The following is a 15759-nucleotide window of genomic DNA, read 5'->3' as shown; positions in this document are numbered from 1 at the left end:
AATTGATCCATACTTTTGACTTGAAATTTAGGGACCTGAATGCAGAGCTCATTAGTGATCTATTGCAAAGTAAATTTTAGGAGCTTCTCTGCTTAAAGCCATGAGTGGCTGATAGGTTTAAAGGAGATGCACAGACTTAATGAGATTTCACTAATCAATGGTGATATGAGAGACCAACAGTGCAAATGACAAAGGGGAATGGAACTGAATGGGACAAGTAGAGTGATAACTGTGTCATCTGACTTCAGGGACCATTACTGTTGTGATGTTGAGGAAGGGTATTACCTAAGGTTTTGGCAAAGAGGTATTTTTCCTGTCCACTCCAGTTGATTTCATTAGGTCCCCACACAGACCCATCCACTTCTTGCTAAGACTGGGGCCTTTAGTCAAGCCTTTGATGAAACACGAAGGCAATGACATTGGTTCTGTTTAAGTTTTAGTGTCACAGTAGATGATCACGGTAAAAGACTTGAAAGTGGAGGGCAGGCAGTTTTCAGAGCAAGTGACTCTCCTATTTGATCTTTGTACATTTTAACTGGAGGGAGTGGGTCTCTAATCGCAGCTTACCAAACAAGTTGTTCTGAAATTGCTTTAATGCCAAAGTTGTTACCTTGTATGTGCATCATTGTGAGGTGTTAATCCTGTGAGATCCGTGAAATGTATTTAATGCCCTGTTTGAGGAGCTACATGACATATAGTTTCAACTTTTCAGCCTTTCAACTTATCTAAAATGAGTTACAGTCTGCTCTGGTTAAGTTTGTTCATCAATGCCAGGTTCAGGTTTGGATTTATGTTGAACAAAGCAACAGGTCCTAATGAGACCGATCTTCCAAATTAGTAGTTACTAACCTAATTGGAACATTATTGCAGAAGTGCATAGGTGCCCTTTGAACCTCCTCCCACTATAAGCATGTTGAATAAAAATTAGGATTTTGCATGAAATGTTTCCTGAAGGCGGATTTTGCATACATTGAGGGGGGCAACTTTGGGAAGGTTTTTGGGCTGAAACTGGTCTACGTTGGGCTGAATTTGGAAATACACATTATAAATGCACCCTTTTTTCACACCCCAATATATTTATATATAAACCACGAACCTTCACCACTTCCGTACCACGGCGAAATGAAGACACGGACCCCAGGCTGTCGGCAAGGTAGATTTATTGACCTCTCAGGCGGCGCGTTTCGAGCAACAAGTGCTCTTGTTCACACACCAAACACCTGGTCAGCTGACTGATTATATACATTTCTTTTTAGTGATGCTCCACCTCTCTAGTGAGTCACGTGCTAATACCATGGACATAAACAAAGTACTGTGTAATACAACGCTTGAATGCAGAGTGGGGTCAACAAAGGCACAAAAACAATATTGCAGCATAAATGCATGATCTCATTATACACTATACACGTTCAAATAGAGTGGCCAAAAAACACAATTTCATAACGATAACCCATCTATATATAAGACCGATTAAACAATGTATATACAAATAAATATCAGCCTATTTACACTAATTACATACACTCCTTTTATATACAAAAGACCAAAGAATTAATATTTGGCCTTATGTGTATCGCAAGTGCACCTGGCAATTATTGGATCCTCCTCTATACAATTCTAAACCGTGTATAAGATATAAACAATCTTATTGCATCATTTCATAATGGATTGTCAGTGCCCACGTGACCCTACATCCCCTCCCATGACTGTTGAAATAATGAATCTATAACATGGAAAGAAAAAGTCTATCTACAACAAATTTATGGGAGGAGAAGTAAATGTTCATGGAAACAGAGAAGAAATACACCCTGTGCTATAGTAATTAACCTGTACAAATTGTGTTCAAAGTCTTAAATAATAAACAAATAATAAAAAATAATATATACTTTGAAACTAAGGAAAAAGAGAAAAAAGTTTGAATATAAACAATATTTACATGGTTAAGTCTGGTTACACAACAGTTACGGGATAGATAATAATGCTTTTAGATTCATAATAGTTGATTTCTTAAACAACTTATTCACCCGTGGTGCACCAGGGCGCCAATCAGACTTCAAAACTCATGATTAGATTCAGTTGCTGGAAGACCCTAAAAAATGGAAACATAGAATCAATGCTTACTCAACAGATTACTGAGAACAGCAGACGCAAGCACAATTGTACGGACAAACTACTACAAAAAGTGATGTAAGTGCTGGAAAAACAGAAGTGCTACTCCTTGGTAAAAACACCAGCCATTGGAATGAGCACTGGTGGCCGTCTTCCCTAGGCACCATTCCACCTCCCAAATCCCTAGTTAAAAATCTAGGAGTGTGGATGGATGCCTCACTCAACTATCAGACCCACACCAAAAAAGTCGCTGGCACTTGTATCGGCTTGCTGAGGAATTTCAGCCAGATACTGGGCTTCTTTGATGCTAAAGTCCGTCAGCTTATCATCCAAGCAACCATCCTCTTGCGTTTGGATTACGCCAATGTACTCCTCCTAGGCGCCAACAAAGGAGAGATAGCAAGACTGCAACGTGTGCAAAATTCTGTGGCTAGAGCCCTAGTCGGCCTTCCTCGCAGATGCTCGGCCAGAGCAACAATTCGCAAATTACACTGGCTACCTGTTGATTCCAGAATTAAATTCAAAACCCTCATCATGACTTTTAAAATTCTCAAACTTGATAATCCTATACTGCTACGACCTCTTCTCACTTCCTACGTTCCATCACGCAACCTGGGATCTTCCAACCAACACCTTCTGTGCGTCCCTCGCATAAAACTCTGCCGCATGGGCGGCCGCTCCTTTAGGGTCTTGGGAGCCAAGCTATGGAATGATCTACCACTAAACATTCGCTCCATAGAAAGCTTACCTGCTTTCCGAAAAGCTATTAAAACTTACCTATTCCCCTCCCCTTAAATCTCCCTTCACTCCTCACTTTCAGGTTAGGGTTTGTGACTTCTCTAGCGCCGGGACGCCTCATCGCTGGGGCAGCTGTTTTGCGCTTTACCAAACCATAGAATAGAATAGAAGTCTACTGTAGTATTAAGCCCATTCGGGTATCTACTGTCAAGCTCAACTATGTATTCAGTTTCCTTTTTTCTGAGCAGTTTTTCTCTGTCCCCCCCCTCGTTTGAGGGGTGCCACTGCATCAATGACAAAATAAGTTAAATTGCTAAGATCGTTGTTATGGGTTGATCTAAAGTGGCGAGCTACGGGGTATGCACTATCATTATTGACTATTGCACAAAGGTGTTGTAAAATTCTGACGTGCACCTGTAGTTTGGTACTACCTATGTACCGTAGGCCACAGGTGCACGTCAGGACCTACACTGCAAAGTCACTATGGCAGTTGAAATTCCCTCGAATAGCTCTGCTGACATGACTGAAAGGCGTGTTGCAGTGCGTAGTATTGATGCCAAATTTGCACGCTCTACATGTTGAGCATTTGTAAAAACCAACTTTCTGTTTGAGCCAGGCGCTACACCCACCTAACTCGGGACTTGATTTAACCAAACTATTGTGCATGCTTCTCGCTTTTTTGTAGGTTATAGTCGGTGTAGCTGACAATGTGTCATTAAAGAAACCATCGGTCATAAGAATTGGCCAATGTTTCTTGATGATCGACCTAATCTGCCTTTCCTGTTTGCTAAAAGATAAGATCAAGCGAGGAGTGGTGTTATCAGTATCCAACTCTTGTGCTTCAGATTTCAACAAAGAATCCCTAGATCTTTCTCGGCTACGTCTCAAAGAACTTTGAAGTATCTCATCTTTGTATCCTCTAGCTCTGAGTCTGGTAATCGTGGTTTTTGCCTCATCTTCAAAAACTTCAGGAGTGCTGCTGATTCCTTTTATACGTAACAACTCACCATATGGAATATTGGCAATTACATGTTTAGGATGTTTACTACTAGCATGCAATATGCTGTTTCCTGCCGTTGGTTTGCGGAAAAGCGATGTTGTTACCTTGTTTTTATCAATGGTGATATGTACATCCAAAAAGTCTGCTTTTACTTTGCTTATGGAGGAGGTGAAAAAAAGATTTTCATGATTCTGATTTAAAGTACTAACGAAATCCGAAGCACTTTGTTCATCACCCTCCCATATGCAAAACACATCGTCTATAAATCGCATCCAGTGTTTAACACGGTTAAAACCAGGTGTGCCGATGAGACCATGCCCCTCCCACCAGCCCACGTGTAAACACGCGTAGCTGGGGGAGAAGCATGACCCCATCGCCACACCCCTGATTTGTTTCCAGACTTCTTTAGCAAACATAAAAAATTGTTGTGCAAGCACCAATGTATCAGTTCACACAGCATCTTGTTGTGATTGTAATATTCGCATGATCTAAAACCCAAATACTGACGAATAGCTTCAATACCCTTTGCATGGTCAATAGAAGTATATAAAGACTCAATATCAAGAGTCAACAAACACCAGTTGTCCTGCCATTGGATCGAATTCAATTTGTTCAAAAAATCACCAGTGTCTTTAAGGTAACTTGGTAAGCTTTTAACAATGTCTTGGAGAAAAAAGTCTATATAGCGAGAAATATTTTCCCCGATGCTATTGTTGGCTGATATAATAGGTCGACCCGGTGTTGGAACTTTCTGTTTATGCACTTTAGGAATCCAATATAATATAGGCAGTACTGGGTGTCCCACGTGCAAAAAGTCAAATTCAGTTTGTGTGATCGAGTTATTTCTTTTGTAGGATAATAGAATTTTTTTGAGTTCATCTTTTGCTTTTTTATATGCCATACCACAACTATACTTCCCATAATACCTCGCACTGACTCATATGAGCTGCCCATCAGTGCCGTGCCATTTCTGCATCATTAAAAGAGGGAATTGTAACCAGAATGCACTTTACTGTTCTCATCAGCCTCTGAGGAAGAAGTTTAACTTTGAAAAGTGTCAGGCTGCATTGACGAGTCACCTGTTTAAGGAATCGGCAGATGTAGCGCCATCCATACCCAATAAAGGCTGGTTACAGCATGCTGCTGACTCGAGTGAGCTTACTGTTGGGGCGACCTTGGGAGCTTGGAAAATAAATATATATATATATGTTTGTGGTCTGTACCTTGCTGTGTCCGTTTGCTGTTCGGCGCTTCAGGATTGTGGTTTCTCATATATATATATATATATATATATATATATATATATATATATATATATATATATATATATATATATATATATATATATATATATATATATATATATATATATATATATATATATATATATTACCTACTGGCGGTCGCCAGTAGGTATATATAGTTAGGATTTTTTCTCTATGGGTTTTTTGAAAATTCTATGTCTAATAACTTTGGCGTTTGTGGACGGAATTGGCTGAAATTTTCAGGAAAATGGCACATTTTGTTTCTGAGCAGCCCTTGAAAATTTGGGGGGGGTTCGTCAAGGGGGGGCCGAGAAAAAAGGGGGGTCCCAAAACGTGTTTTTAACATTGAGTTTTCCATAGGGCGGTTGGCCTCACTTTTAGCCCGAACGGCTGAATGGATTTGCACGAAACTTGGCAAAATTGTAGGGACTGGTAGCCCGATGTGCCTTTTGTAGGTCTCAATATATGTGCTCCAGTGGATTTTGAGAAATTAACGTTTAAAAAAAGATATATATCTGTAACAGCGGACCGGGCAGCGTCCTAGGACGCGTACTTTTCGCGCAACGGAGCTTTGTGAAGCGAAGCTGATTGGTTCTCCGGCGTCTGTCAACATTCCAAACAGTCCGTAGCGGCCGCCATCTTGTCTCTCGGTAGGATCGAGAGACAAGAGGAGGCCAAAGCGAAGGGGCAAATGACCATAAGGGGGAATAGTAGATCCTCGCTGACCCCCTAGGTTTGATGTGGAGGTTTTAAAAGGGCCCCGCGGGGCAAAAAAAAATAATAATAATAATAATCGAACACCTGAATGGATTTGCACGAAACTTGGCAAAATATTAGGGACTGGTAGCCCGATGTGCCTTTGCTAGGTCTCAATATATGTGCTCCAGTGGATTTTGAGAAATTAACGTTCAAAAAAAGATATATATCTGTAACAGCGCTCCGCTTCGCGTACTTTTCGCGTTACGGAGCTTTGCGAAGCTGATTGGTTCTCCGGCGTCTGTCAACATTCCAAACAGTCCGTAGCGGCCGCCATCTTGTCTCTCGGTAGGATTGAGAGACAAGAGGAGGCCAAAGCGAAGGGGGAAATGACCATAAGGGGTCATAGTAGATCCTTCCTGACCTCTTAGGTTTGATGTACCATTTTGCCAAGTTTGGTGTAATTCCGTTCAGCCATTCAGGCTGTAGACGTATGTAAATGTCCTATGGAAAATTGCATGGGGAAAACACATTTGAAAGTGTTGAAATTTAGAACCAATTAAAATGTTACTTTGGTTTTGTATTTGTGTGTGATGAAAGTTAATTGGTTATGTATATATGTCAAATGAGAGGAAACCACAGCCATTTTGTGATACTACTGTCTGAGGTACATTTGTGAGGAATTTTTGGTGGTGAATTTCTGGTGTTTGATTTACACAGTACTAACACTTCTGCTACTTTTAAAAAGGTGAGTTGTTAATTTGTAAGGGGAACTATGTTGTACACTTGAAGATAATTTGAAAAATGTTTTCTGTTATTTATTTGCAGTCCTTCTGTTATACTAAATAGTTGATGAAGTTAGTTTTATATTATGTATTACTAAAAACGATAAATGAAAGTGATTATTTTTTTCTGCAATTTACAGCAAGCAATTTCAAAATAAAATGGCTCACAATGAAGAGACCGTGGCAATTTCTTTTGAATTGTCCACTACATTGATTGAAATTGAGAGCACCAATAATGAAATATTGTCACAAGGAGGACATGACTTGTATGATTCCATTAGATTGATTGAAATGGACAGCACCAAGAATGAAATATTGTCACAAGGAGATGACTTGAATGATTCCACTACATTGATTGAAATTGAGAGCACCAATAATGAAATATTGTCACAAGGAGGAGATGGCTTGTATGATTCCATTAGATTGATTGAAATGGACAGGACCAATAATGAAATATTGTCACAAGGAGGAGATGACTTGAATGATTCCACTACATTGATTGAAATTGAGAGCACCAATAATGAAATATTGTCACGAGGAGATGACTTGAATGATTCCACTACATTGATTGAAATGGACAGCACCAATAATGAAATATTGTCAGAAGGAGGAGATGACTTGAATGATTTTTTTGATCAATCTCTTGATGGCGAATTTATCGAGTGTTTGGAGACCATAGAGTTACAAGAATCATCATTGCAGACTTTTAATGAGGAGATTCCAGATGAGATGATTGAAGAGGAAATTACTGATGAGGACATGTTACTAGTTGTTTCAAATTTAGAAAATTTTGAAGAATAAATTTATATTTAGAAATCAAAAATTGTTTGAGACATTATTTATTTTTATTTTTAATTTATGAGGTTGTAGCGAAGTGATTGTAGTATAAAATGAGACTTATAGTATAGAGTGCAACATTTTTATGTTACATGGTAAGTTTACTCATATTTACTTCCCTTCTGCCACTATATTATCTCCAATGTGTATTTGACATGTCTTCTTCATCTCCGGCCTCCTTTCTCTCACTGTGTGTCTCCGATGCATCTTATCGCTGGTATTTTGTGTAATTACAGAAGAGAGTAAAATAAAATAGTTCGGAACGTGAAAAGGGGGCAAAGTAGAGTACTCCTCACCCCCTAGGCCTTTTTAGGCGGTCCCAAAAGGATCAGTTTCTGCTTTCCTGAGAGATTATGGTATGAGTTCCATATACCACAATAACTTGCATTACAACATGCAAGATATCTATCTCCTATTACCAACTTTTGGAGATATTCGCGCTAAGCGCGAATATCTCCAAAAAGTAACACCTGCCCTGAGCAGTTCTTAGCCATGTTATCCAATGGGAGGTGGATAACATGGCTAAGAGTATTAGCTCGGTAATGCATGAATATCGCTGAGTTTTTAGCGATATTCATGCATTGCGGCCGTTTATTATCGCATTTGCGATAAACCTTGATAATAGTAAGGTTTATCTTCGATAATTTCTGACGATGCTTAGTGGTAAAAAATTGGTTGGTAAGCATCGTTAGCGATAAATATCGCTTAACTTTGGTAATATGCCCCAACGTCTGTTAACGTTCGATTCGAAGGAAATGAGGAAGTGTTGAAAAACATTGTCTGCGCCATCTTGCCTTTTTTGAAATGCCACACTTTTGTCGTGCACGGCAGCCATTTTAGATGTCTTGACCAGACCCACTCTCTGCACGCTGTCGATTCGTAGCATGGCTCCTCACCCTCGCAAGCATCTTCCCCAGGCACTGGTCACCCCCGCTCTCTGTCTTATGCATGGGCAATAAACCTCCCCCCATCTGCGCTGCTCTTCCCTGAGAATCACACTGTGCCCGCCCGACACCTCCCTTTCGCCCTATTCACTACCGCACCCTGTGACACTCCTCTTCCTCTGTGTCCGATTGTCCAGGCTATCAGCTAGCCCTGCAGATGTAGTTTATGGCCCCAGCTGTAAAGAATCACCCCTCTTCAAAGGAGTTATAGTAGATCAAGGCCCACACCCGATGAGATCCGTCACACCACACGTGTTCCTACTATCTGAAAACTATCCTGTATTGTGATTGGGGAGGGGACCGAGCCTGAAGCGGAAGATTCCAGGAATGACTCTTTGTACATCAAAGTTTTTACAATTATGTGTCACATAAAAAATATATAGCACTCCAACAAAGTAGTAGGAATATAAAACTTTAATAACATATAAATATATACAACAAAACAAAAACAGTAATAGATTTATTGAAATTGACAGCACCAATAATGAAATATTCTTGTCAGTAGCGGTCTGTTGTGCGAATAGTTCCAAGGCAGCAGAACGCGCTGAAATCTGGATGTCACGAAGGTGATGTCTAGCAAGTTGCCGCCCAGCAAATAACGGCGTGGGGCGCCGCGGGGGTGAGTGAGTCCAGTAGGCACCACAGCTATTCTTACCGGCATTGCAGAATTACTGCTGGGGACAATGCCTGTGCTGGAGCAGGGTCACAGCAGAAACAAAAAGGATTCTGTTGAAGATGTTGTTGGTTTTCAATTTGAAAACAGTTCTGGTGTCAACTGCTATGCTAATGTAGTGGTTAATGTTTTGTTTTCTCTAGAAAATGTAAAAGAGGGGGAGGCAGTCCAAAGTTCCGTTAAAAGGGCAAAGGAAAGGATCGGTGGTTTGAACTATCAGTCAAAAAGGGGAGGGGGTGCAACAATTTTTCCTACCGGGTCACACTGTGCTTTCACCGGAAGTGAGGTCTGCAGGATTCTAGTAATTCAAAGTGAGGCTGGCGCCGACGTCCCGCGGATACAGTTTCGTCACTCCACGGGTGATCATGGCAGTCATTCCCCATCGGGGGTGGGAGACTCCCGCGGCTCCTCTAGAATCTTCAAGGTCGTGGAGGACTACGGTGGTGGAGTCAACCAGTGACCGGGCCATTTCTTTATGCTGGGCCCGCTCTTGCCAGGTCGACCGCCATTTTGAGAGTTCGGTAGCTACTGGCGATCGCGGGGTCAAATGAACGGACGGGCTCCACCCTGCCGGGCGAGACGTTGCAGCATGGCCACAGTGGAAGAACTCTTTTCCGGGCGCCTGGACCGCTGAGGGTGCAGCTGGGAAGCCTACACTGGGGAGGCGGGAGAGGCCTGTTCGCACCGTCTCTCCCTCCCAGTGCACCCCACGGCGTCTCGCTTGAGATTTGTTATGGCCGGACCAGGCGATGAGGACGAGGGGGGGGTCGGAGGCATGTGCAAGACATCCCCCCCCAGTGTTGTCGCAGCCATTATAAAAGAAAGAAGTGTCCCGTCCGTCTTCGGGCCGGGCTTCCGGTGGATGTCGGCCGGACGCCCCTGGCTCTGGCCCCATGAACGGGTTTCTTGGTTTATCGGCTGCAGCCGGATTCCGTCGGCCTCGGCCCCCCGACCGTTGGTGGCCGGACCGGAAGAGCATGTGGCGGGACTACCTGCAACTCTCAAGGGCCACCGCGGCCGGACTGGGAGAGAGAGGGGAGGGTCGAGGAGACATTCCCCCCCCCCTGCAACTGTTCAGCGTTGTAAAGGCAATCCCCTGGCCGGGTCCCGTTGGTCTCGGCCTCTCCTCCGGCTACACCCTACGTTAGGATCTCCTGGCCGAGGCGTGGCAGCAGGACCTGCCTTATATGGGCTGCTCCCGGCTGGGCGTAGCCGGAACCCTGCCCCACCTTGGAAGTTTCCAGAGTGGGGGCGGATGTTCTACTGACTTGCATTTTCCCTAGTCTATCGATTTTTTTGGCGTGGCAGGCGGTGGGACAGCGAGGGGTGATTTGGTTTCTCTTACTGTTTTTCTGGTCTCTCACCACTGGCATATTTTAACGTTTTCTTGTTTCTAGGACATTAATAGGTTTTATCATTACGTTATGTTATCGTTTCTTTGTTCGTTGTTTAATAAAAGTTCATGTTCATCAGTGGCCTACTGATTTTCGTTTTCCTATTCTTTTCTTTCCAGGTTGTTTCATGCTAAAGTTTCTGTTAACAGGATACAGTGATCACTTCGTTATTATTGCATATGTCCTTTTCACTAGGGGTGCTCTCTGGTCGGGCCAGATGACGTATGTCTAGTAAATGGTCCGGGTGAAACAGGTGCATCAATCAGTGGGGATAGGCATGATAGATTACAACGGGGGAGAAAGGTCCGCATTACGTACCCTTTCACTACTTGCAAAGATTTTCCTACGTTTATTTGCAAACAGGGAATACCTCCAAAAAGAACTAATTCCCAAACAGTCAATGTTCGGACAATCAATCAATCAATGAGGAATGAAATAGGTACGACGTGTTAAAGGCTTGCGTTACCTACCCTTCACTATCTGCAAAGGGAGAGAGAATATTCCTATTCTTCCTCGTTTGCAGGTAGAGAAGATCCTTAAGAGAATTAACATCGAACAATTCAATGCTCGATTGAAACAATCAACAAGGGGTACTGTGAACACAAATGAACGCCGCTTATGTACATACGCATTGCTATTTTCAACAGGTTGTTCCTAATGTTTCTATTTTAGCGAGGTCAAAAAGAGATCCCATTAGTGGCCTACTGATTTTGCTCGATTCCTTTTGTTTTTTTACACGATTTTTCGCTATCTGCAAAGACTAAACAGAGTATTGCGACTCTGTGCTTGTTTGTAAATAGAGAATGAACCAAAGAGAACAATCAATCAAATGGAGAGAGAAGCAGGCACGACGGATTACAAAGGGGGAAAGGGCTGCGTTAACTACCCTTCACTATCTGCAAAGAGAGAGTACTCCTAATAGAAATGAGGGGTGGGGGGCAGCAATCAAAGCAGATCAGTGTGCATAAACACGAAAAAAAAAATTCTTACCACGTACTTGACATTCGACAGCTTATGATATTTGCTATTAAAAAACCATTGAAATTCACTGAAAAAACCATAGGTTATAGACCATATATAGTTAGGAATTAGCATTTACAAAACCTTGAAAATTCACTGAAAAAACCATAGGTTATAGACCATATATAGTTAGGAATTAGCATTTAAAAAACCTTATTTTACTCACACAAAACCATTGAAATTCCATATATAGTTAGTTGCACTAACTATATATTGCGCACCCGCAATCCACTGCTGATGATGTCACATATTACATCATTCATGACATGGTCAGTGACATCACTGATGACATCACTGATGACATCTCAAATGACATCACTGATGACATCTCATTTGACATCAATGACCACATCACTGATGATATCATTCATGTGACAATACAATGCATCTCCTCACATTTTAATATAACCTCTGTTTCACCCAGTGTTAAAAACAGAGTATAATTTTTGAAACCATTGACACACCAATACTAGTTACTACATACGTACTCACTGATTCCTACGTCTACACACACATTCACTCATTCACCCATACAATCATTCATACATACAATCACTCATGTTTACAACACAATCATATGCACTCATACACCTATACAGACACTCACACTCTGCCACTCATCCATGGAGTTACTCACACACCTAGTCAGTCCTGTAAAGAATCAATCACACTTCCATTTTCTACTCTATACAGTTAAACATAGAGCACCTTACGTTTTCAACCATATACTAACACATACTTACTCTCTTATACAATCATTGATACAAGTACACATTGATCTGTACAGAGTCACACACCTCCCATCCAGCCACACACACACTCAGTCTCCCATGCAAATACTTGGGCAATCAATCAATAACCCATATAGTTACTCATATAGCTACTGATCAACACATGCAGCAGTTTACAGAACAACAGACATAATGATGCACAAATTAAGACAGTTTAGTCACTAACCCATGCACTCAGTGAGACACATTTAATCACTCACTCATACATTCAGTCATGCACCTACTAAATCCTTCGTCCAGACACTTATACATCCACTCATTCTTCAATATGTAAGACATATTTTAACTTTACAGAAACATAGTCACTGGATGTTGTCATCAGTGATGTCACTGACCATGTCATGAATGATGTAATATGTGACATCATCAGCAGTGGATTGCGGGTGCGCAATATATAGTTAGTGCAACTAACTATATATGGAATTTCAATGGTTTTGTGTGAGTAAAATAAGGTTTTTTAAATGCTAATTCCTAACTATATATGGTCTATAACCTATGGTTTTTTCAGTGAATTTTCAAGGTTTTGTAAATGCTAATTCCTAACTATATATGGTCTATAACCTATGGTTTTTTCAGTGAATATATATATATATATATATATATATATATATATCAATATAGCACAGATCACTGGAGATAAAGCCACAAAAGGGTCATGGTACCCGTCTACTCTCTACATTGGCAATGAAAAGCATATTATACTTTCAGCTATATAAATGATTTATGTCATGTAATTTTCCATGTATTTAATGAAAGCAAAGATTCAAGGGGTTAACTTTATGAGCTTACCTGAAATTAACTTGAAGAAGCCTCATGACTGATCGAACGGTTTCGCTGTGTAAAGTAATTGTCGGTTAGACAATTTGTGGCTCAGCTCAACAAAAACTCTATGAACTTGCAGTTCACAGCTGGAATACATTCTTCCAGAATAGAGTTTTTGGATGTGCTAGTTGAAATACAAGGGACAAGAATGACCACCAGTCTCTATAGAAAGATTACTGCGGGCAACGGTCTCCTGAATGCAAGAAGTGCGCATCCAAGAAGACTTGTGGATAGTATCCCCTATGGGGAACTTCTACGTGCCAAACGTAATTGTAGCACCAGTGAGTCATTTGAGGTTGAGAAAAAGAGAATGGTCACACGCTTCAAAGAGAGAGGCTACAACAACAAGACCATACAGGGGGCAGTCATGAAAGCAGAGACCAGAACAAGAAGGGAACTCCTTAACACCAATGCGGGCACAGAAACCGAATCCAAAATTAGGTTTATAACCACATTTTCAGGCCAATCTGGGGAATTGAGGAGTATTCTTAATAGACATTGGCATGTGTTACTTACAGATCCACACCTCAAACCACATGTTAAAGAGTATCCCCAGGTGACCTTCAGAAAGGTAAATCACTCAGGGATGAGCTTAGTCCCAATGCTGTGACTGGATCTAGTAAACCTAAAGAAACACCAGGATTCAGGTGCTGTAGATCCTGCAAAGCGTGCCGTAATAGCACCAACTGCAAGGAAATAATGATACCTAGTACAGGCAAAATCTTCAAGATACGTAAAACTTTGACATGCAATACCATGTATTGTGTGTATTTGTTAATTTGCCCATGTAACAAATGGTATGTGGGGAGCACGACTCTAAAGGCTAAGGATAGGGTGCTTCAGCACATGAGGGCGATAAAAAATCACAACACACAATACCCTGTTGCCAGGCATTTCTTCGAGCAGCACTACCAGAACGAGAATCTTCTCAAAATGGTGGTGCTAGACAAAGTAGATCTAGGTGCTCGAGGAGGAGATAGAACTGCATGTCTACGCAAACTTGAATCAAGAATGATTATTGATTTTGAGTGTACATACCCGGAGGGGCTCAATAATCATGAAGAATTGTCTGTTCATTTGGAGAAGTAATTGCAATAATTGGATATGGGTCCAATGAGCTTACCTGAAATTAACTTGAAGAAGCCTCATGACTGATCGAACGGTTTCGCTGTGTAAAGTAATTGTAATATGCTCCCGGCGAAGAAGGTAAATAGCATTTTCCCGATGCCATTTTTGCAGTATTGCTGCACTGTGGTATTAAAGTGAAATTTCACATTTGCTCTGTACAAATGTATGGGTGTTTTTTCATGGAAGACACTGTTATTTCACTTTGAATATTTTCACTGTCTAGGCATAAATATATCTAGAGAGAAATAGAGCACTGAACCCAAGGTCAATGCAATTATGAGTCATGCAAGGCTTATACAAATGTTGTTTGTAAATATGTAAACATTTCTAAACTCTCAGCTCTTTAATTCTTTTTTTTCAACAGAAACCTTTCAGACTATCTATGCCTTTTGAGGTTCCGCCAGGCAAAGCAGTAACACTGAAAGCGACGTTGCAAAAAGCCACAATAGAGGTGCCTTACATGGCCAAAGTTTGCACCATGATTGGCAACAATTCAACCATCTCCGGTACATTAACAGGGGTCTGTTACTACAATCTGCAGCTTGAACAGGCAGAAGAATGAGAAGCACACCTGCCAAGACTGAAAAAACATGGTTATTATACCTGAAAAAAATGATTTAGAGTTTAGTGTTTTCTAATTTGGCACATTTCAGCATTTAATATAAAGTAGCATTTTAATGAAGATATTCTTAAATTGTATGATCTGTGATTCTGCATTTTCTTTAGTTCCTCGCAAACAGTCGAGATACTGTCTAAATCGTTAATACAGTCATTCTGACAGCATCAATTCCCCAGAACATCTTCTCGAACGTTCCCATTTTGAAACCATGATTACTGATATTGTTGGTGGTGTTTAAATACCAGGAAAATTGTAAGATCCATATTTACTGCAATATTGCACAATACTTTTTTTGATGTTGATAACAGAATGTAAAATAAATTAAATACAAATTACTGACAGCTCTCCTTTCTTAAAATTGATGGTTGACTGGTGAGCCGGTATGCTATGTTGTCCCAATGCGGCTTGTGGGTGAGGGGTATCACTCTGCCCAGTGCTCAGAGGGCATGCAGATCTGTAGATCTTTGATTATTTTGCCAAATTAAAAGTGCAATCAGAGGTTTAGAAAAAAATATCTATTTCTCCAAACGGCGGCTGGAGAAAGAACAAATGTCACTTAAAAGAATATCAGCTGGGCCCTAGTAAACCTTCAGAAGCATTTGTGGAGCGAGATAGCTGTCTCAGCATGAATATATCACAAAAGCAGTTTAAGCCTGTTGAAAATATGCTCCATTTTACTCTGTTCAGTTGATACAAACCACATGTGATTCTTACTTCTTTGATTCTTCTCTGTTTGCTACTGTGTGACTGGTGTTCCCTCCTGAGGCAGAAGCCGGAAGGTGAGCAGCTTGTGTGTATTGCTGATTACTAGCATACTGCGAAATACTAACGTGGGTGTATTTACCGTGTCACCTATTTTAATAGCGGTCAACTTTTAAAACTTTTACTTTGTTTGTCACACCTCTTACCTTTACCCTGATAACTTTGGGCAGTCTTGA

The 15759-nt window shown here is 41.0% G+C and overlaps 1 protein-coding gene across 2 annotated transcripts in view; it reads left to right on the top strand.

The window, feature by feature from the left end:
• Positions 1 to 15156, top strand: part of LOC144817781 (uncharacterized) — a 133567-nt gene extending 118411 nt beyond the window's left edge. For both annotated transcript variants that reach the window (XM_078674596.1, XM_078674595.1), the window contains one exon: positions 14567 to 15156. In XM_078674596.1, the coding sequence (XP_078530722.1) occupies positions 14567 to 14764 (198 nt within the window). In that variant the 3' untranslated portion in view covers positions 14765 to 15156. The remainder of the gene's footprint in view (positions 1 to 14566) is intronic.
• Positions 15157 to 15759: the final 603 nt, after the last annotated feature.

Source organism: Lissotriton helveticus, chromosome 2_1 (assembly GCF_964261635.1).
Source record: "Lissotriton helveticus chromosome 2_1, aLisHel1.1, whole genome shotgun sequence".
In the NCBI taxonomy this organism is placed as follows: Eukaryota; Metazoa; Chordata; class Amphibia; order Caudata; family Salamandridae; genus Lissotriton; species Lissotriton helveticus.
The sequence above is the reverse complement of the archived record's forward strand: the minus strand, read 5'-3'. Positions and strand labels throughout refer to the sequence as shown.